The sequence below is a fragment of the Dermacentor albipictus genome, chromosome 3 (genome assembly GCF_038994185.2).
Source record: "Dermacentor albipictus isolate Rhodes 1998 colony chromosome 3, USDA_Dalb.pri_finalv2, whole genome shotgun sequence".
NCBI classification, from domain to species: Eukaryota; Metazoa; Arthropoda; class Arachnida; order Ixodida; family Ixodidae; genus Dermacentor; species Dermacentor albipictus.
The window spans coordinates 182,100,793-182,124,742 of record NC_091823.1 but is presented as its reverse complement, the minus strand read 5'-3'; the positions used below and the strand labels follow the sequence as shown (position 1 = coordinate 182,124,742).

At 44.6% G+C, this 23,950-nt stretch overlaps 1 protein-coding gene across 1 annotated transcript in view; it reads right to left on the bottom strand.

Moving 5' to 3' along the window:
• The window catches only part of LOC135918083 (DNA mismatch repair protein Msh6-like), a 564,077-nt gene that overhangs the window by 457,595 nt on the left and 82,532 nt on the right, over window positions 1-23,950 (bottom strand). Inside the window, exon 4 of the mRNA XM_065451744.2 lies at window positions 17,245-17,279. Within this exon, the coding sequence (XP_065307816.2) occupies window positions 17,245-17,279 (35 nt within the window). The remainder of the gene's footprint in view (window positions 1-17,244; window positions 17,280-23,950) is intronic.

Here is a 23,950-nt window from a genome sequence, read left to right as displayed (position 1 = left end):
AGCATTGCTTTATCACTTTAACTTGGCTTCATATTACCTTTAGTGTCCCCCTTAAGTCTTTATTTTCCTTTTGGCGCAACAATGTATTTATTGGGTTTCAACCAACTCATCCAGCCACAAGTTCTACCCATTCCCACTGCTTTCTCCCGCCTCAGCAAGCCTCAAACGCAACTGCAAATTTTTGTCTTCCAACTAAAGGCGCTATTGGGAGGAATGGGTTGCCTCTCTTTCGGCAACCCATTCCTCCCGCGGCTTGGAGACATGCTCGTCCACCCAATTTCTTTATTCCATGACCTGTAGCTCCAAGCACTCACACAATGTAATAAGCTCTGCTAAGCTCATATTCATCACTCTCCGTTCAAGAAGCTATGAACAACTGGCTTCGTCCTGTCGTAGTGGACACTAATTTGTTATATGATTGGCTTAGGTTAACAAGGGTTAGTTTGCCCAGGAGAGTATTTACACTTGCATGGTTCAAATTATTCTGGTCCCCACTGAAGGGAATCCACAGCTGTGAAAAGAAATAATGAAGCCGATTGTTAGAGAAACACAAGCATATAATTAAAACAAACCATCACACACACACAAACCCATTAAACAAGATGCAAAGACAAAAACATTCAGGCAGCTCTAGATGTTCTGACACAAGTAAATACTTATAGAATACAGTAAGGTTCATGACCAGTCACAATTATTCGACATGCGTTGACGCAGCTGCAGGGCGTCGATCGCATGAGGATAAGTCGCTGCTTTCTCCTTGAGGATCATCCGCAGCTCGGCCAAGACATCGCAAGAGTGGAGTGTGAAGTTCTTGCCTTCAGCTCTATGTCACCAGGACCAGCGGAGGAAGGATGGAGGCCAGATCGTTGCTGAAGTCTTGAAGCTCAAACCTTCAGCCCGACAGCCTCGCTTCTCTGCCAGGCGCTTGTGAAGAAGAGAAGATCGGACCTGCCACCCGACAGCCTCGCTTCTTTCACTCCGCACAGTGGCCGTCTTCAAGAAAAAAAAACTTTCCCTTTTCTTTCTCCTCTTCTTCTGCTCCCTTTTCCAGGACCCATGTGTCTTCATGACTAGCTATTGCCTGAGGAGGTGCCTCGACCTGCAAGCTCGCACCGAGTCCCACTATTCTTTCTCTTCCTACAGCCACTGGCCGTCAGCCGCACCAGACGCGCACACATTAGTCTTTATACATAACAGACACTCTACTGATCAGCCATACAGCGATTGGCGCATACCGAGAACCCTTCCTCTTGGTAGTGTTGTCTGTGTCTGTGTTGTCTGTGTCTTGCCTGTGTTTACAATCTTGTAACGCTGTCGTCTGGTGTAATGCATGCTGCGTGCCATCGCAATGCTTAACTCACAAGAGTAGAGGGATAATTTACTGAAATTCGACTTTGTGGAAATTGGTGGCAAACTGCAATGCGTTTTGTACAGTTAAGCACTCACACAAAGCTCTCTCATGCTTTAACAAAGCTGGCCCACCACCTTCAGGCAGGGCATCTAGCCTATCAAGACAAGGACCTCAACTTCTTCAAACTGAAAGAACAGTAGCTGCAGTCTGTTAAACTGGATAAACCAAGCAAAGTAAGATCACATCACAGGTTTGCTAGGCCTTGTCAAGCAAGTGAACAGCTCAGCCGCATTTATACATCGTACGCTTCACAAGGAAGTCTTAGCATTAAGGGAACCGAGCCAAAAGTTGGCAAGCATGATGCAGCATGTCATCAAATGAAACATACAGCACTAGAACTAGACAAAAAGAGAGAACACACTATGAGTGATTGCTAGAGTGGGCACGGCAGACCATCAACAATCATGTGGATTTATAAGCCGTTCCTCTGCTTCGTCCAGGCACGTATTATTGGTCTGGCCACATCAGTTCTGCAACCACATATAGCTGCTAACGCAGGACTGCACAAGCCATACTGCACAAGCCATGTCTATCGAGCACTTTATATTTAAAAAGCGTCCAGTTGGTGCACCTGTGCACTTCGCAAATCTATAATACACCAGCTGTAAAACTCTGTTAGTGCATTGTTAATTCTGATGTAATCACCTTTATTGTAAAGTGTTATTTTCCTTTTTGATTTTTTGCTCTGAGATAGTTGCCAGGATAATCCTGCATGCAGTACTGAGTGACCACTTAGTTTTTGTACATGTGTTATACAAAATACACGGTCGGGATGGGATGTTAAGGTCGACTATGTTAGAGCACTCTTCGTTTTTTCGCGTTGGGGTAGATACTAGCTGCGTTAAACCAAAGGTGAGGCATGTGTTAAGAAAATTACTTTCAAGGTTATTCTTAGATAGCGTTATGGCTGGTTCAGACCATGTTATACCAGGAAGGTTAAAGTCACCCGAGAGGAGTAGTTGCGCATGACTGAATGACACCGTAACAGATTGTAGTGCCTCGTGAAGTGAATGCTGAAGGAAGCATCTGCACCAGGAGGTCGATAGCATACACTGATAATAATTTGCAAATGTGAATAACTGCAGAAAACAAATGAAATTTCTACAGGTGAAGTGATATCGACAATGAAGCAACAGAAGCTGCAATGGGCAGCTAACAGGACACCTCCTCATTTGCCCACACAGTCCTGCCTAAAAATATCAAAATCGGGGACGAATGAATTAAGCTTTGTGTTATCGACGGTTGCATTTAGCCACGTTTATGTTAGTATGAGAAGCTCACAATCAGAAGAATCAATGAGGCTACAGAGTGATTCGCCTTTGGGCAACAAGCTTCTTATGTTAGTATAAACAAATAATGCAGGGATGCTATTTGGTTTGACGGTAGTGTGTGATAGTAGCTATGAAATTGACATAACTCTATTTGTAGCGTTATCATACTTGTAAGTTCTGTTCTCCTTATTAGTTTATCGTACCGAAGTTCAAAAGGTTTCTGTTGGAACTTGCACAACTCAATTAGTTGTTTACGTGCATGCCAAGTGTTAGATGAGTAGTCTTCTGATATGCTGTGGTTGGACCCTCTTAGTTGTTTAGCATTTGAAAGAATATGTCTTATACCCCTGTGAAGTGGGTAAGTTAAGTGCATTCAGGACAGCATTCATTTGGGCTAGATGGTGCATACTTGAATTAGGAAGGAAATAAATTATTAGGAAATTTTAGGAAATTAAGAAGTAGCCCCGGTGCTTACTAACATTTTTTTAACCTGTATTGGCAGCGCCTTGGAGCCAATATTAACAGGAAAAGGTGCACTAAAAGTTTTCAGGTGTGTTGACGATTTTTTAATACTTTTTAACAAACTGAACATTTTGACTTAGACAGATGGTCTAAGCCCTGTCCTAGACAGTTTTAAAGAGGAGCAAAGGGGGTTGGTATTCACGCATGAACTACCCTTGCAGGGGCAATTAGTTTTTAGACATTAACATTACCTTGGGTGAAGATCATGTATGTTGGCAGTATGCACCTCGAGCATAAAAGGAGCTTCTTCCTTATGCGTCAGCGCATTCAAAAACTGTAAAACATTCCATTGCTAAACTTTGTCTTGAGCCTGCTCTCTTAAAATCATGTCACCATACAATGCGTGCGAGCTTTGACAAGCAAGTTGATAGGTTGGTTTTGGCGGGGTTCCCAAGCACGGCTATCACAGCAGTGGCTGAAGCGAATTTGCAAAAAATCGAAGGTGCCATGGTCAAGAAACCGTGCGCACAACAAAAACAAGCTGCAAAGCCAGAAATGGTTCCGTATGTACATAGGATAGCCCACAATATGAAAAAGGTGACAAACAGACACGGCGTCTCAGTCGTGTGTTCGGCTCCTCGGAAACAAGCACAGCTCTGCGCCCGCCTTGCGAGTGAGGGTTCGAGGAGCAGCTGCACCAAAAAACATAGAAAGCAGTTTGTAAAGTGCTGCACCGGTGTGGTATATGAAATACCGTTGACCTGTGGGAAAGCCTATGTAGGCCAAACGGGTAGATGCGTCAATGACCGTGCAGCTGAACATGTGCGGTCACTGAAAGAAGGAGGTGCGCATCTTTCGCAACATTGTGCAACTTGCACTGCGTGTGACCGAGCGCCAGAACATTCGCCACAGAAATAATGCCAGTACTGCAAGAAGTGTGAACCACGGTTCGGAGAGATAAAGATTCTTGGCAGAAGCAGGGAAACAAAGGCACGTGAGGTTTTGGAAGCATTCCATATAAAGAAGAGAGGAAAAAACTGTTAGTGATACTTCCATGACCCTCTTCAAAAGCAAAATGTCATATCTAGCACGGTTTGGCAGATGATGCATCATGGCCATTGTGCGCATGTCTGTGATTTTCCTTATATTTTCTGATTTTTCCGTGAATAAAGATAGATGAAGTTGGCGCTTGTCCTGTGTCGTTCTCCCTCTCGTGATCATCTTAGTTGGCGCTGTTCCTTCCTAATTCAAGTTAAGTGCGCTTATGGGGATACAATTCAGGACCTTGAGTGGTACATTAGGCTACACAGTGCCAAACGGGAAAACAGAGCGCACTCGCAGTTAACGAAAAAAATGCCAACAGACTAAGAGTGCATTTTTTGAAGATACAGATTAAAAGAAAAAGTTCTAAAAAGCGATTGTTTTACGCTGTACTATAAATAAAAAGGAATTCATCAATTTTGTCAACAAAATACAAGAAGATTTTGTGTTATGCGAGTGTTGCAAGTGAATGCCGGCCAAGACGAATGCCTAGCCAATCCAGAAAAACATTGCAGCGTGCGACGAGGCAGCATTTGATCCTGCTGTACTCGCGGACAACTTTCCGCGGCAATGAAGAGAAAGCTACGGAGGCAAAGCGCGCACAAGTGAGAGCCCTTCTGGAAAGAGTCCTGTGTTTTCAACCACGTTAGCTTAAGCTGGGGAAGAGAAAAACACCTTATCAGCAACAGTTATATCAGATGAAACACACCAGTGAATGTAAACGTTTACTTATTTTGCGACTTTTCCCTTCCACATCTAGGCAAACATGTTGAGGTTGAATGTGGAAGCCGCATCGATTCAGCGTCTGTTCCGAGCCACCGAAAGCACTGTCAAATGCTGGCGGACTACTTGGTGCGGTAACACATGTACAGACGCTCCACCCTCGTAGCTTTCCCTTCATTGCCACAGAAAGTTGTCTGCGAGTATCGGGGGTGAGGACTTACCGTATTTACTCGCATAATGATCGCATTTCTTTGCCAAAAAAATTTACGCAAATTCAAGGGTGCGATCATTACGTGGGTTAAATTTTCCGCAAAAAAAAAGAATTTTTTTATCTCGCATTTGCTGCGGGATGACAACAGGTCAACAAATAGGCAGCTGCCCTGTATGTAGTGCAGGACACCAAAACAAAGATGGCAGCCAACGAAGCGAGCCGAACAGGATTTTTATTCTTCTTGTGAGTACATTACATGTATTGAAAGAGTTTCTTCCGTATCAGCAATGAATATTATCATTAATATCGGCAAGTTTGCGGCGATAACGTAGCCATGTCCACTTTGAGGTGACAGAAACAGATAGACGCGATTAAGCTGCCAGTGACAGGAACACATGGCAGGCATGCTGTGGAAACTGCGGCATTTGTCTTCACTACTATCCTAATACAGCACATTTCCACTAAGTTTGGGTGAATTTCTTAGGCGTGTTACAAGCGTCGGTGTAGGAATAAGGTACACTTCTAACGTATCAGTGTAAACGTGGCTGCTATCGTTGCCGCTCGCGATTTGTTGCGTTGCGTACCCACGAGTGCAGACGTGAAGAATCGAAAGGCGCCTTTTTTGTTGTTGTTGACCACAGCCATTATAAAGCCTACCCATAATAAAGGCGAGCTTGGCTGTAGCCTTTCTTTTTTTTTTTTTGTCATGGAAGTGCGGGAAGTGATGAAAGGAATGAAATAGGGCATCTGCTTAAGAATGGTTGGTGCGTACAGACCGCTTGGTTTGGTCTTAAAGAGTCTTCGCGTAGCATTCGACAGATAGCGCGATCATTATTAGCTAGACTTGGCACATGATATATCGCTGCAGCAAGTTCGGGGTGTGATCAATACACGGGAAATAAAAAGCGAGAATTTTGACGACAAAATTCAGGGGTGCGATCATAAACGCGAGTGCTCTCATTATGCGAGTAAATACGATACGGAGTCGCCATCTGTTGGAAGCGCCGCCCTTGCGTAGTATGAGAGATCACACAATCTGGGGTTATTATTGACTGTAACCTAAAATTTCATCGCCATATAACTCATATTAAAAAGAAGTTATCACATGGAATACGCATTCTCATCAGGGCATCTCTATTTTTTTCCCGACCTGTGTTGCTCTCACTATTTCATGTTTGTACACTTTCACATTAATTACTGCATCACCTCCTGGGGTAACACATACACTACTCACCTAAAGCTGATACAAACCATACAAAACCAGGCAATTAGAATAATCACGTCGAATCCACACACAGTACCTTGACTTGGTCAGTGACTGCAATTTCTTCATCATCATGTTACCTGACCAAACGAACTTTCGTCTAACTCTTGACTACAAGCCCTATCTTCTGAATCATTTAGTTGTGATGAATGCCGGAAATGGCTTTCGTGTTTTGATCGACAAATGCCTTGAGACAACTAACTTTGGTCTTCAGTGCAGTTATGGAGGAAACCCTGTCTTCAATTGAGTACGACCCTAAGTCTGGGTTACCGTATTGCCATCAGCATTTCAACATGGCCGCCTCGTACATACTTGGAGCCTAGCTACCGAAGCCTCCCTTATGTGCTGTAGTATGTGTGCTTAGGTTAGTCCCCCATCTGTCTTCCCGTTTTCTGCATTTTCTCTATCAGTATGGATGATGCTGACTGCAAAGACACACTGAGTTCATCATGACGCAGCATTTAAAAGTAAAGTGATCCCGTGTGCGGAGATGGACAGAAATCGGGCCGCATCACGGACGTTCGGAGTTCCTGAAACTTACATGCAAGTGTTCTAATCCAATGGCCGCTGCGTAAAGCACGGCTGCACGGGTTCTATCTTGAATGCGATCTACAATGGGGACAGTCTCCACGTCTAAGAGCACTGCACTGTGCTGTGCTGTCGTTGCTTACCATATTTAGCCGCATAATTTGCGCCCTCACATAATTTGCGCACCCCTAATATTTAGCCAGCTTTACAAAGAGAATTTTTACTCGCATATCTTGCGCTCCCCGTCCCATCCGAGCCAGCTCGCATGTGTGCGCGCACCCGCAGAGACTTTGGAAGGCCGCGCCCCTCGCTGCAAGAGCGCAGTCCTACACAAGACGGGTTGCGAGTGTGAAGTCCCTTCTTCCGAGGACTTCTCCGAGGAGTTCTTTTCTCTAGAAGCCCTCGAACTACGGTCCCTAGAATATTATATTCTAGGGACCGTACCCAAACATGCGAACCTGTTCATGGGTTGTCGTAACTGCTCGAGTGTCTGCCTCCCTCTTCTCCCCTTCTCTCCCACCATAAGAATAGCCTGACCTAACCTAACCGAATGCAACAGTGAGCGAGAAAGGCGACTCGTCCGTTCCTATGAAGACAACCGGCTGTGAAAAGCAACGCTACACGGTTATGCTTGCCGTAACAGCTGATGGCCGAAAACTACCGTCATTCGTGATTTTCATTGTCCAAATTGAAAGCTGAAAGCAGTATTCACATGCGCGCCGAAGAGAAAGGCTGGATGTATCTGGATTAATGAAGAACTGATGAACAACTGGCTCAACTCTGTCTGGGGTAAGCGCCACGGGCCTTACTGCGATTGCCATCACTGCTGGTGCGCTCGACAGTTTCAAAGGCCATTTCGTGGACAGCGTAGAGAGAAGTTGCGATACATGAGGACCAACCTGGCTATTCTACCGGGCGGACTAACATCTGTTCTGCAGCCCTTGGATGTCTCTGTAAATAAACCCTTCAAGGACTATGTGCGCAAAATGTACGTGGAATGAATGACCAGCAAAGAGCATGGGCTCACTCCCACTGGCTGAATAAAGAGACCACCACTAGAGACAGTCTGTGAGTGGATACTCGCAGCGTGGCACCTGGTTTCTCCATGTATTTTCGAGAAGAGCTTCAAGAAGACGAGGCTGTCGAATGCGCTCAACGGAACCGAGAACGATGCGCTTTGGGAGGGCAGTGAGAGCGGCCGCGGCGATGATGGTCGGACCTCTCGACCAGTCATTCCGACTAGAGCGTGCATGACCGGATCTGGCTGGTCAAAGTACGTGCTAATTCTGTTAATTAAGCAAGTATCTTTCATTCGTGCTATAATTTATTTTCTTTTTGATGTATATACTGCACGCGTTACTACATATTGCACATTATTTCGTATGTGTTCGCGAAATCTCCGCATAATTTGCACACCCGCTTTTCAGAGCTCTAAAATTGCAAAAAGGACTGCGCAATGCGAATAGATATCGTGCTTCGTGTTGAAGTGTGAGGCAGCATGAATGTCAATTCACTCATTCCTGCTACCCCACTTCCTCTCCGCAGGACTTTGATAGCGAATTTCCGCGGTCATCGAGTGAGACGTGTTGAGGTTGGCTAGTGGCACATGACAACATGCTTGTTAACTTAGAAAGCATATGTTTACAAGTTTATACAGCCAATTAAAGTACTATCCTTACTTTCCATAGCTGTCTACTATTTGCTATTGCAATCGATGCTCCACCTTTCTGGTGAAACTGCGACTTTCTTTTTAGTCATCGCAACTTTAGTACATTGGAATTAAATCTGCTTTTTCGAATGCAAAAGTTGGATTTCTGTATGAAAGCGTGAGATTCGCAGTACCGTAAAGGACTTTTTTCTTTCTTTTTGGATCATGGAAAACGAGCACGCATTACGACCGAGTAAATATGCTAACTTGTTTTCATGGGCACAGGTTCGCCCCGTTAGTTTTGCGACTCGCCATTGTACCAGCCTTATTTTTCACCATCAGGACATGACAATAGCTCTAACAGTTGAGAAGAAAACCTACCTCTTAATCTGACATGGAACCTATTCTTTTTTAATTTTTAATGTGAATGCAGGATTATTTAATGCCAGACGCACAAGCTGTGAACATAACTCCGTCCAAATTTTATTTTTAAAATTGTGGCTAGGACTACACCTAGGGATCGAAGTGCATTCCTAAAATACATTTTTGAAAGTTTATTTTTCTGCCTGAGCATCATTTGAAAACATTGTGTACACAAGAAATACGAAAAAAATAGGTATAATTTCACGAGGGGTAATTTAGATACTGGGCTTTGATATTGATTGCTGTGCATATCATATTCAAAACAAAAAGTACAATTTAAGCAGTGGTGGAACAGCCATCTGACCTCTTGGTACAGGTCTTAGAAGAAGTTCAGTTTGGCCTAGTTGTTTACTGCATATCATATTGACAGCCAATAAAGACGGGGACAGGCAGATGAGAACACACACCGCCCGTGTTGTTTATGTGTTCTCTTCCGCCTCTCCCCATCTTTATTTGTGGTTAATATGATACGCAGGTCTTATAACGGGCAAAAATGTGATTTTTTACAGTGACACGCACTTTTGCCGCAGTGCTCAGCACAATCTATATTCCAGATCAATCACAATTTTAACAGGAACAGCCAATAAATATAGCAGAGCCGACTTTTACGTATGAGTGAGACATTCAGATTGAAAATTACCAAAAAAATTGCATTATTTTTAGTAGAATGGCTTTCCATGACTATACATCACGCTATAACGCCGCTTCCATGGTTTAGACTTCAATCAACTGTTGTACATTTGGCATGCTTCCAACTAGCCTGAAGAAAAAGTACACAGAACTAGAGCATGTAAACAAGATCATGGCAATGTGCGCAACTAAACCAAGTTACAGTGATGACACTGACAGGCTTCTTCTAATGTGCAGGATCTCTCCAACACATATCTATGCAGTCAAACCCGACTATATCGAACCCATTTACACGGAATTATTCTATATATCGAACAATTTCTGGACACGGTATAGTTACAATGAGTATATATAGCAAAAATTACGCTTGCATCGAAAAAAAATAGCAGGACTCCCGATATATCGAACGTCAAGTGGCGGAAAAGTGCCCCCAGAAGTTGGCTTTCCATCGCGATGGGAGGGAAACCCGGCAGTGCGGCTCCATCCAACAGCTCTCCCTACCATGACTGCACTGCCTCGGATGAGCCGTCGACAGCCCCCTGATAAAAATGATCCTAGCCCACTCGCAGCGCTTGCTCAGACAGCCAATCATAGGCTCTTGTGCCCTCGTCATGAAAGATGGCGAAAGTGTGAGTTGTCTCACAGCTTTCCTGGTTCATTGTCTGTGCGTCTTGTGGCCTTCTCTCGCAGTGTTGCCGTGATGAAGCGGCAGAATTCACCTTCCGTCGTGAAGCTCGAACTTATAAATCGGGTCGAACACGGTGAGAAATCGGATGTCCCCAAGTGTGCAAGATTCTGAGGAGCTCTCTCAGCTTGATCTTGAAGAATAAGGGGAAGATTGATAGATAATGCTGAAAAGATACTGCTGGTTTTAGCAGAAAACAACTGCGAACATACTTTGTGCACATGTAATCCGTATTTCTTCATATGTCGTTTAAGAAAACTTCTGTGTTATTGCTGTGCTTGATTTGATGCTGTACTTGATTTGATTTGATGACTACTTCTGTGTTGCTATTGTTATTTCGTTCTGTCTGCTGTTGCCATGTAATGGTTTCCTAAGCCTTCGTCAAGCTGTTCGTACAGCTTTTAGCCCAGGTGACCATCCAGATACTTGCTGGAGAATAAAATATGATTTCATTTGATGTTGATTTAGGCTAAAGCGCCCAAATTCACGACCTGGTGCACGTGGCGCCCGACGTGTACGCACGGCCGTGTAGGAGTGGTTCATCCGAAATCGCTTCAGCCGTGCCGCCTCCCGCGTGCTCGGTTATGACTGCAAATTCTGATGAATGCGACACAAAGCCATTGCCGGTGTTGCCAAAGTTTGGAGCGAAATATCAGAATTTCCGGAAGCTGTTCACGAATCAACGGTGGACGAGCTTGTGGGTGCAAACGATGGTGTCACGACCTCAGGAGAGCTCAAAAACGAGACTACGTTGTCAACATCGTACCGAACGCAAGTGAAAGTGGGCAGAATGAGGGAAGCAACGACAGTCCTTTGCCCACATCCTCCGAAGTGATTCGTGTGCTCGCACTATTCCGGTGCTTCTGTGCGAATGCGGAAGGTTGAGGCCTCAGCTGCTCCGACTCCTTAGACACTGTGGAGAAGTGCGTGCGTTACAGGCAGCGAAATTGTGAAGCAGAAGAAAATGCAGGACTATTTTGTGCGAAACTAAGCTAGTTTCATCAATAAAGTGGTTTTATAAATGGTATGTGCTTTTATGACATCCAATTATTTAGCAGGCTTATATCGAATTATGCTCTATATCGAACTGATAGGCATTTTTTTGCGAGTTTGATATAGCCGGGTCCAAATGCAAAACGTTGCCGCAGAACATTCCAAAGCTGATCAAATGACAACCATAGAATCTGCTCTTTCGATCACACATGGTTAAAAAAAAGTCCAGAGTCATAAGCAAGTGCACATACGCCAGCAGTTGAGTAAAATTACAAAATATTTTTAAAGTGGCACCGCTAACAACTATGCAACAGTGTGTGGCCGGAGATGCTCCTTTTTCATTGGACCTTGAGTGAGCTCCACATGGCTATGCCTGTGCATTGACTTCCAGGATTATGGTTGATGACGGCATCCTTTAGTTTTCGTTATACTGCAAAAACAGCATTAACGAAAAGAGGCTTTGCATTCTTTTGCTTCATTTGGCAAAGGCTTGGCTTCCACCAAAATGCTGCTATTGGCACACTTTGGCACAGTTGTTCCACCACAGCTCGAGGCAGTTCCCTTATAGGAATTTTGATTGTTTACTGAAAAATTCCATAATGCCTCCATGACTACTGAGGTTTCGACTGAATGAAACGCTTTCTCGTAATCAATGAAAGCTATATATAAGGGTTGGTTATATTCCGCACGTTTCTCTGTCACCTGATGGATAGTGTGAACATGACCTATTGTTGAGTAGCCTTTACGGAATCCTGCCTGGTCCTTTGCTTGACAGAAGTCTAAAGTGTTCCTGATTCTATTTGCAATTACCTCAGTAAATAGTTTGTAGGCAACTGACAGTAAGCTGATCGGTCTATAATTTTTCAAGTCTTTGGCGTCCCCTTTCTTATCGATTAGGATTATGTTAGCGTTCTTCCAAGATTCCGGTACGCTCGAAGTCATGAGGCATTGCATATACAGGGTGGCCAGTTTTTCTGTATCAATCTGCCCACCATCCTTTAACAAATCTGCTGTTACCTGATCTTCCCCAGCTGCCTTCCCTCTTTGCATAGCTCCCAAGGCTTTCTTTACTTCTTCCGGCATTAATTGTGGGATCTCATATTCCCCTACACTATTCTCTCTTCCATTATCGTCGTGGGTGCCACTGGTACTGTATAAATCCCTATAGAACTCCTCAGTCACTTGAACTATCTCATCCATATTAGTAATGATATTGCCGGCTTTGTCTCTTAACGCATACATCTGATTCTTGCCAATTCCTAGTTTTTTCTTCACTGCTTTTAGGCTTCCTCCTTTCCTGAGAGCATGTTCAATTCTATCCATATTATACTTCCTTATGTCAGCTGTCTTACGCTTGTTGATTAACTTGGAAAGTTCTGCCAGTTCTATTCTAGCTGTAGGGTTAGAGGCTTTCATGCATTGGCGTTTCTTGATCAGATCTTTCGTCTCCTGCGATAGCTTACTGGCATTCTGTTTAACGGAGTTACCACCGACTTCTATTGCACACTCCTTAATGATGCCCACAAGATTGTCATTGCTTCAACACTAAGGTCCTCTTCCTGAGTTAAGGCCTAATACCTGTTCTGTAGCTTGATCCAGAATTCCTTTATTTTCCCCCTTACCACTAACTCATTGATCGGCATCTTATGTATCAGTTTCTTCCGTTCCCTCCTCAGGTCTAGGCTAATTCGAGTTCTTACCATCCTATGGTCACTGCAGCGCACCTTGCCGAGCACGTCCACATCTTGTATGATGCCAGGGTTAGGGCAGAGTATAAAGTCAATTTAATTTCTAGTCTCACCATTTGGGCTCCTCCACGTCCACTTTCGGCTATCCCGCTTGTGGAAGAAGGTATTCATTATCCGCATAATATTCTGTTCTGCAAACTCTACTAATAACTCTCCCCTGCTATTCCTAGAGCCTGTGCCATATTCCCCCACTGCCTTGTCTCCAGCCTGCTTCTTCCCTACCTTGACATTAAAGTCGCCCATTGGTATACTGTATTTAGTTTTCACTCTACCCATCGCCGATTCCACGTCTTCATAGAAGCTTTCGACTTCCTGGTCATCATGACTGAATGTAGGGGCGTAGACCTGTACAAGCTTCACTTTGTACCTCTTATTAAGTTTCACAACAAGACCTGCCACCCTCCCGTTAATGCTATAGAATTCCTGTATGTTACCAGCTATGTTCTTATTAATCAGGAATCCGACTCCTAGTTCTCTTCTTTCCGCTAAGCCTCAGTAGCACAGGACGTGCCCGCTTTTTAACACTGTATATGCTTCTTTTGGCCTCCTAACTTCACTGAGCCCCATTATATCCCATTTACTGCCCTCTAATTCCTCTAATAGCACTGCTAGACTCGCCTCACTAGATAACGTTCTAGTGTAAAACGTTGCCAGGTTTAGATTCCAATGGCGGCGTGTCCGGGAATCAGGGCGTAAACGAGCCGTATGTAAAAATACTGAAAGATATCTATGGTGGCTCCACAGCCACAGTAGTCCTCCATAATGAAAGCAACAAAATCCCAGTAAAGAAAGACGTCATACAGGGAGATACGATCGCTCCAATGCTATTCACAGCATGTTTACAGGAGGTATTCAGAGACCTGGATTGGGAAGAAATGGGGATAAAAGTTAATGGAGAATACTTTACTAACTTGCGATTCGCTGATGATGTTTCCTTGCTTAGTAACTCAGGGGACTAACTGCAATGCATGCTCACTGACGTAAAGAGACAAAGCAGAAGAGTGGGTCTAAAAATTAATCTACAGAAAACTAAAGTAATATTTAACAGTCTCGGAAGAGAACAGCCGTTTACGATAGGTAGCGAGGCACTGGAAGTGGTAAGAGTATACATCTACTTAGGGCAGGTAGTGACCGTGGATCCGGATCGTGAGACTGAAATAATCAGAAGAATAAGAATGGGCTGGGGTGCATTTGGCAGGCATTCTCAGATCATGAACAGCAGGTTGCCATTATCCCTCAAGAGAAAAGTATATAACGGCTGTCTCACCAGTACTCACGTATGGGACAGAAACCTGGAGGCTTACGAAAAGGGTTCTACTTAAATTGAGGACGACGCAACGAGCTATGGAAAGAAGAATGATACGTGTAACGCTAAGGGATAAGAAAAGAGCAGATTGAGTGAGGGAACAAATGCGAGTTAATGACATCTTAGTTGAAATCAAGAAAAAGAAATGGGCGTGGGCAGGGCATGTAATGAGGAGGGAAGATAACCGATGGTCATTAAGGGTTACGGACTAGATTCCACGGGAACGGAAGCATAGCAGGGGGCGGCAGAAAGTTCGGTGTGCGGATGAGATTAAGAAGTGTGCAGGGACAACATGGCCACCATTAGTACATGACTGGGGTAGTTGGAGAAGTATGGGAGAGGCCTTTGCCCTACAGTGGGCGTAACCAGGCTGAGGATGATGATGACTGAAAAATTATTCTTATATTGGCAGTCCTAAACAACAACTGGCTAAAAATGCTTCGCCCTGTCATGACACAAAATGTGGGGCAAGAAATCATTTCAAATTTTGAAAATTGCACTTCTGCAGTAATAATGTACAGCTTTCAATTGCACATTGCCCTGAAGCTAAAAATACATAAAATGCATTTGACAATAAGACACGTAAGAACTTGTTTGAAGATGTCTGATTGAGCTACTTTTATTTTCAGTGAAAAAACGTTCTGCACATCGGATCCCTGCTCCAGGCAGTGTTGTTGATGCACAGTACACCTTCACAGCACAATGCACACGTTTTCTTAACAAAAGTGTTGCTGAGTGCTGGAGCTTTCACTGCATGGCAACAAAGTTGTTCCCATTGCATTTTCCTGCTTGCATTAGCAATTCGTGGGGCAGACAGGTATTTTTCTCAGAATTGATCTTTTGCAGAACCCCCAGGACAGCTGTGCAGCAGAAGTCCCCTCCAGTGCAGCAGACTCTTTATGCCACATGGTGGCCGTAGTATTATAGTAGTCAATAAAGGCACCTTATTACAACCACTTTTTAATAGTGCAACAAAGTGCATTAGTGCAGCAGTCCCAGCAGCACTGTACTTTAGCTGTGTGCTTTTTGACCTATTGGGGGCAAGCTCCCCCACTGGAAAAGCTGGCACCATCGTCAGCGCGACGTGACATGAGCGATCACGTGGACACAGCAGCCGCGTCAGCTGCTTCGGAAGCGCCGAAGCAAGCTGAAACCGAAACTTTAAAGTCCCGCCTGCCCCACGGTTCTGATTAGGTGGTGAAGCTTTGCCGCCTTGGGTGTCTGCTTCACAACATTTGAAAGTAGTCTAATAGGTAGTGGATGCCTTTGGAGGCGTGAAGCATTGTAGGCTACTGTTCGATGCCGCAGTGCCGGACATACGCAACAGAGCCCGATGTCAGCCTTATTTGCACGTAGCCGCAGGGCAAGGAGCTGCATGAAGCTTGGCTGGAAAAACTTACAACTGACCAACAGCCATCAGCTACAACTCGGGTATGTAGCAAGCACAGACGGGAGGATTTCTGCTACAGCACCAGGTCTGCTATGTTCGATGAGTAACAGAAAACATGCATTGAGACGCTTGCTCGTGCCCGCTGCCCCGCTGTCATGACAGTTTGGTTTGAGAACACCGATAAACATACAGTGCGACACAACTTGAGAAATAATATTGAAATGTCCAAGAATTTAGAAAAATAAAATTGAATCGTCGCAACGGCACATTACAGTCAGCGTAGGCGTCGAAGTCTCTACAACGAAATTATTTTTTAACAGCTCTGATAGCGTCCACACAACAATGGTTGCTTGTGTACTGTCAAATGCTCAAATTCTACAGCCTAAAACTTGCAGCATGGTGCAAAAATGCACACGCAGCGGAAGCGAAACATTATGCGCGGACATGCATGCAGACACGCAGTCGGTTGCTGCAAACATGTGCAATCACTGCATTAAGGCTTCATTCTTTTATGTTCCATCTGGTTATGCAGACAGCCAACTACTATAAGAACATACTTCACATAGTTTTCTCTCAGCATTTGCCTGCCTTTCACACGAGAAGCCGATTCGGGAAACTCCATTGTGACGACCGCGCCCAGCGCTGTTCATTGTACCTATTCGGTAAAGAGACAGCATCTGTAAACGATTCTGTATTTTCAGTTTGCCCAAGCTTATTATTACGACAGTTAGAAATTTCCCTCGTCTTGAGATTACTTACAGAAATGTCCAGGAGGGCTGCCGTGTGGTGTTCTTATTGAGCGCCGTAAGCCAAATCTATGAGGAGCGCGCCGCGTGATCCCTCATACTATGCAAGGGAGGCGCTTCCGATAGATGGCAACTCCATAAATCCTCGCCCCCAATAGTCTCTACGCATGTTGTCGTGTTTCATGTGGAACCCAGAACCCACTGGATTTTCGACATAAATAAAGTGTGGCTGCATGTAATAACAGCATGTTTCTATAAGCTAATAATGCAGCCCAACCAACAAAAACTGCCCAGTTCGTTGTTCGCATTTACCCACATCACGTCTATGCCTGGTGCTATCAATATGCTTGCCTACAACACACAAAATGCTTGTATATTGTGGCATGGCAAGCTCCGAGAGTTATAACGCTGCCGAGCCAATGATGCATGTAATTTACAAATAAATTCCTTTCGAATGGCAATTGAGCATTGAATTAATGTGCAGAAAAACTCACTTGGGGTGCTGTGAAAAGCTTAAAAGTGTTGTGGGAAAACCAACCAGCATGAGTTTGCCACATGGGCAGTTTATTCAAGTGATTTTCCCCAACTTTGTTCATGTTGAAACTAATTTCCCTAACTTTCTCAAGTTCTCCTGGCTGCTAAACACCCTGTGGTTCCAGTTCAGTAGAAAATAACGGTTCAGCTTCAATTTTTAGTTCGATTCTGGTTTGGTTCAGCACCCTAAGTGGAAATGTTTAAGACAGACAACATGAACGCGAGCCCACCTGTTCATCCTCTTCGTCAGTGGTGTTGCTTGCAGCTGAAAACACAAAAGAAGTATTGTGAGTAATGGCATCATCTCCTTCACAATCACTGAGTCAAAGCCAAGCACAAGCAACTAGTACCTGAGCTGTGATCAGATTCAAGAAATCTGTTGGGGGAAACCTCAGCATCTACGACCCATTAACCTGATAATATGAACTTGTTAAAATGCACTTTAAACACCTGAAAAGTGTACTTTAAGAAACGCCAGAAAAATGCAAAAGAAAGGAGCTCAAACAGGCACAAAACCACCAGAATTCACAGAATTAAAAGAAGGGCTCAGATGGAGTGACCAACAGCTGGAAAGTAGGGATGTGCCAATATTAGAAATTTTGAATATGAATCAAACTGTTCTTGCTATTTGAATCATATTCTATTCGAGAGCTCACTATTTGAAGTTGTCAAATATTCGCTTGGTTCGAATACTGAGGAAGAATGTCTACAGAAGGAACAACTGATGCAAGTGGAGAGTCTTGCAAATAATTCTGTTGCAGGAAAACTTCAGTTATTGCACAGACACACAAGTCCATGAGCAATCACATGAAGGTAATCATTTATGCACAATAGTTTTGAGTAGTTAAACACACGTGTATCGCCTTAGGCAGCCTGCGAATTTTCTCTCCCAAGTTTAGGCAAAAATACTTATTCTTTGGTCAATGTCACCATGCATGGATCCCTACATTATTAGGGATTTTTTTAAGCTACTCTCAGCCTTATAAATTTCATTTTTCTGACTGCTTGATTTTCCTGACTATTTTTCAGTCCCCGCGAGGTCTGGAAAATCGGTCGGCCTCACCATTTAAGAATCCATAGTACCAATCCAAAAAGGACTCATTCAAATCTAGTCATCGCTCTTTCTTTTTCCTGAACGCCAGCGAGTCAGGGTACACAAAAACTATGATATAGTGTCTTAGGACACTGAAATATTTTGAAATCCTGTAGAAATGATGAACAAGAATACACAACAAGAACAAGAAGCTGGAACAAGTTCCCAACTTTTGCAGAAGTACAGACACAAACATCCAAATGCTAACTTGCAGTCTGAACATTCAGGATGGTTACTTACAACCTACTTACTTTTAGCAATCGTGTTGCAGTACATTTTTAGCAAATCCCATGCCAAATTCCTAACACAAGAAAAATTGTAACCATTTTTTATTGACTTTGGCAAAAATCTAATTGCATATTTGTAAGCAGCACACAAGATTGTGTCCTAAAAGTTTAATGTGTCTAGAGCGAGTATCAAAAATATTTGTTCTGGATGCCATGTTCCCTCATATTTATTGCTGGTTTTTTTTGCACTTTTTTTTCAAACAAATTTTGGGCCCTATGTAATATTCAGGCCTCAATATCTCAACCCCAAGAACAGATAGAACTGAAATTTTTTTTCAGAATGTAGCCTGATGTATACAATATGAAGTATAGCAAACAATTTTTTTTGTTTTCACTTCAGAAATTATTTATTTTGCTACACGTTCAGCCACATGGTTGCCGTATTTTGTGGGTTTGTATTCAATGGGCTGTAAAATATTTATTAATGGTCAGATAAAGAAAGTGCTATCCTTCATTCTGTACAAATAATTTTTTATTGTGTCATTTATTTTCCATTGTGGCCTTAAACAATGGACGTAAAATGTTAATTATTGCATGAACTTATTGGCGAACAGCAAAAATAATGACATATTTGAAATCAGAACGATAACCTTAAGACTGCAAAGTTTCATTAATGCTGGTGAAAGAAATGATTATTTCAATAACAGTGTTCCGACCTTAAGAACGCATAATGGTGTTTGTGTGCACAAACAAGCGGCCACTTTTGATGCCTGGAAGCTGCATTGCATGGAACAACAATGGCAAGCCAGGCTGCTTCAAGGGAAATCAAAGCCTTCCTGTGAAGTACCTGACTAACAGTCGAGCATAGATGGCCCAAGCTATATTTTGGCGAGTTGGTCCAGGCCTTCGACTACGCCATGTGCAAGGCTGAAATGTTTGTCTACATTTAGACAATTGTTCTGCCCTCATCATGGATGCCGAGCTGAAGACTTTCTCCCGCCAACTGTACTGGAATCATTCAGCCCCTCGACTAAGGGGTTATTCAACACATCAAATGACCCTAGCATGAGTGCCTTATCTAAAGACGGCCTTTGAAGACTCTGATAGTCTGCAAAACAAAAGTGGACCTGTTTATGGGGCTCTAAATGATTGCTTTGTCATGGTGCAGAACAAGGAGTGCCGTAATTTACAATTGCTTTTGCCATGCCAGGTTCACCGCGCAGGCAACTGACACTTTAGATTCAGACAACGAAAATCCCACTCGGGGCAAGTCCATCCGATGGAGTGACAGCCGCAAGGGCAGCCCTGCAGGAAATGTGCACGTGCTTTCCAAGGAGCCAACTCTTGCTCGGAGGTGCGCGAGGAAGTGACCAAGGAACAACATGAGCCCGCACCACCAACCGCACCACAGGTCACGGACGCCTTCGATCAGGCGCTGCATTGGTGCGCAAGGCAATGCTCTCTGTCAGAATGCAAGAGTCGCGTTGCTTGCCAAGAAGTGCAAACAGGCAAAACTAACCCATTTAAGGGCATTGAACCTAGTTTCTTGCGTCGGCGGCTCATGTGTGACATTTGTATTTAATATCTCTACCACGAATATCCGCAACAACAAATTTTTTAGTGCAATTCTTTAATTTCACTGTAGCGGGATTTCATGCCTCAACACAGTTTCAGGTCGACGAAAATCTAAACGAACTGTCTGGCTATAGAGAGTACATTTGTGGAAAAAAGTATCGGAATTTATCTCACAATGACTCATCTCTGTGCGTGGAAACGCTGAGAAACACATGCGGCAACCTGGCTCCACACTCGTGCTTCTTTCTAGACACGCTGCGCCATCTAGTGGCACTGCCAAGTCCACGCGTGGCCTTCGACACGAAAAGCACAGCGGTGCCTGCAGAGGCTGAGAATCCGCTTCTTTCACGACGTGACAGCGCATCGGCCCTGCCTTAGCAGACTAGTCGGGATACAGTGCAGCCAGATATTGAGAAGAAGCCCCCTGAAAAAAAGGACAGAAAAAAAAAGTGCACGGACGCAAACTGCAACAAACCCTTATGCCGTGTACCTTCTTGGAACTCCGCTGTTACGTATAGACTGTATTTATCCGAATCTAGGCCAATAGTTCCCTTTTTTTTTTTTCAAATAATCATAATGTCACGTGATGGTGACAGTGAAGAACATAGTAGCAATACTGTGAAAGACAAAATTAACTTTTATCGGGCGAACCTGTGCCCTCAAAAGCAGGCTATACTCAAAAAACAACGATAGCGGCGAACACACTCGGCGATCGGCGAAAATCTGATCAGCGGGTCAAGCGCGTCGGCTTTTATAGATCAGTCGTCGAATGTTCCAGAATAACTGCTGGGACCCGCGTGTCTTCCACAAAGTTATACACTATTCGCCTCGCACATACATGCAATCAGATTACACAAGTTGCGGTGAAAGACAGCAGATGGAACCATTGATAACATTCCAAAAACTTCTTTTACATGCAGGCGCGTCCTGCGCTGTGCGATAACATTTGTTAGGCGGTGAGGAGTGGTCACCCAATAAAGATAAAGAAGTACACAGGTCATTACCCCCCTCTTGAAAAGCATCATCCAGATGCTACAAATATAAGAGAGCGAAACATAACAGGCCACTTAAACAAAATTAACAAAACAACGAAAAGAAACAAAGTCCAAAGGTCAGTTACGCGAAGTCCCAAAGTTCATTAACGCTGGTAGTAGGGCTTGAGTCACACAACGTGGATTATTTCAGGTCATGAGCGGCGCCGCTGTGATAGGGAAATGCCATCTGGCACGACCTCATAGTCCAGTGCGCCAATACGTCATATGATCTTGTACGGTCCGAAATACCGACGCAAAAGGTTCTCGCTCAGTCCTCATCGGCGTATAGGGGTCCAAACCCAAACACGGTCATCGGGCTGGTACTCGACGAAGCGTCGTTGGAGGTTGTAGTGTCGGCTGTCGGTACACTGCTGGTTCTTGATCCGCAGGCGGGCGAGCTGTCAGGCTTCTTCGGCGCGCTGGAGATAGGTCGCGATGTCCAGATTCTCTTCGTCGGTGACGTGCGGCAGCATGGCGTCGAGCGTCGTCGGGTTCCTGCTGTAAACCAGCTTAAAAGGCGTGATCTGTGTCGTTTCTTGCACCACCGTGTTGTAAGCAAAGGTTACGTATGGCAGGACCGCATCCCATGTCTTGTGCTCGGCGTGGACGTACATTGCTAGCATGTCGGCGAGGGTCTTGTTCAGGCGCTCCGTGAGAACATTCGTCTGCAGATGGTAGGCATTTGTCCTCCTGTGGCTTGTATGGCTGTACTGCAGAATGGCTTGGGTGAGCTCTGCTGTAAACGCTGTTCCTCAGTCAGTGATGAGGACTTCTGGGGTACCATGTCGCAGCAGAATGTTCTCGACGAAAAATTTTGCCACTTCGGCTGCGCTGCCTTTCAGTAGAACTTTATTTTCAGCGAAGCGGGTGGGATAGTCTGTCGCCACGACGATCCACTTATTTCCGGATGTTGACACCGGAAACGGTCCCAACAAATCCATCCCGATCTGCTGAAATGGTCGACAAGGAGGTTTGATCGGCTGTAGTAATCCTGCTGGCCTTGTCGGTGGTGTCTTGCATCGCCGACAGTCTCGGCATGTCTTGACATACCGGGCGACGTCGGCGGTCAGACGCGGCCAGTAATACCTTTCCTGTATCCTTGACAGCGTTCGGGAGAATCCGAGGTGCCTAGCGGTTGGACCGTCATGTAGGGCGTACAGTACTTCTGGACGCAGCGCTGAAAGAACAAGAAGGTAGCTGGCGCGGACTGTTGAGAAGTTCTCTACGAGTAGGTTGTTTTGAAGCGAGAACGAAGACAATTCTCGCTTAAATGCCCATAGGGACGTTGGTGTGCCCTTCCAAATACTCGACGAGGTTTTTCAACTCCGTTTCTACTTGCTGCTGTTCAGCGAAGTCTTCCGCGCTTAAAATGCCAAGGAAGGCGTCGTCATCCTCGTCGTCTTCCGGCGGGGGATCAATGGGGGCGCTTGATAGGCAGTCGGCGTCCGAGTGTTTTCGTCCGGACTTGTAGATTACCGTGACGTCATATTCTTGCAGTCTGAGGCTCCACCTCGCCAGCCATCCTGAAGGGTCCTTTAAGTTAGCAAGCCAACACAATGCGTGATGGTCACTGACGACTTTGAATGGCCTGCCATATAGGTAAGGCGGAATTTTGCTGTAGCCCAAATGATGGCGAGGCATTCCTTTTCAGTCGTAGAACAATTGCCTTCCGCTTTTGACAGCGACCGGCTAGCATATCACCCGTTCATGTCAGTCTTTCTTGTGGAGTAGGACGGCACCGAGGCCTAGGCTACTGGCGTCAGTGTGGATTTCCAAATCGGCGTCTTCGTCGAAATGCGCAAGTACCGGCAGTGACTTTTATTGGGCGAACCTGTGCCCTCAGAAGCAGGCTATACTCAAAGAACAACGATAGCGGCGAACATACTCAGCGATCGGCGAAAAGCTGATCAGCGGGTCAAGCGCGTCGTCTTTTATAGATTAGTCGTCGAATATTCCAGAATAACCGCTCGGACCCACGTGTCTTCCACAAAGTTCTACACTTTTCGCGTCGTGCATACATGCAATCAGATTACACAAGTTGCGGTGAAAGACAGCGGATGGAACCATCGATAACATTCTAGAAATTTATTTTACATGCAGGCGCATCCAGCACTGTGCGATAACATTTGGTAGGCAGTGAGAAGTGGTCACCCAATAAAGATAAAGTAGTACATCTGTCAATATACCAAACTCTATGGTCAGCTTAAATTGAAGGTTTTTAATAAATGCACCAGTTTTTATTCAAAAGTAATAAATATGGGGCACAGCTAGCATCATCTAGAAAAGGCAGTATGGCAGCCGCTACTAGCCTTGCCAGTAGCCAACTGAAGTACATAAACGACGTCCCCATTTTTACCTGTATCGTATTGTAGCTGGTTTTTTATACTATGGCATCAGCGTGCGGCGCGGCATAATCATAATGGCCCCAAACAGGCGATGCCGCTATTGTGTCGCTTTCAGACAGAAAGTTACGGTAGCTGCAGAGGCATCGTCAAACACTCAAGCCGGGCGGGACTTCGGCATCGATGAGAACAATGTGAATCATTGGAGGAGGCAACGGGATATGCTTATTGTGTGTGCTTCAAGGAGGCTCGCATTTACTGTATGAAGATTGTGCACTGTTTAAAGATGACAGTGATAAGAAAGCAACGCGGCTAGCATTGTAGAATGAGCTCGACATGTTCATTATTCAATAAATGCTGTTTTCATTCTGTGAATGCTGTCCTCGTTATCTACTTCTGCCTACATTCAAGGTAAGCTTCTCTTTTCTTTTTCTGGCTTCTGACTTTCAGAGGTTGGCTTAGAATTCGGGCCAGCCTAGATTCAAGTAAATACAGTATATAGCTCTAGGTATGTCAGCATGGTGCCAAAAACATGCGTAGCGTAATATGTAACATAAGACGTAGCATAAGACGTAAACGTGCGTAGCGTAAGACGTAACATAAGACCACTTTAAAAGAGAAAGTGGCCAGGGCCCCCAGGACTTCATCCGGATTGTACCGTGAAC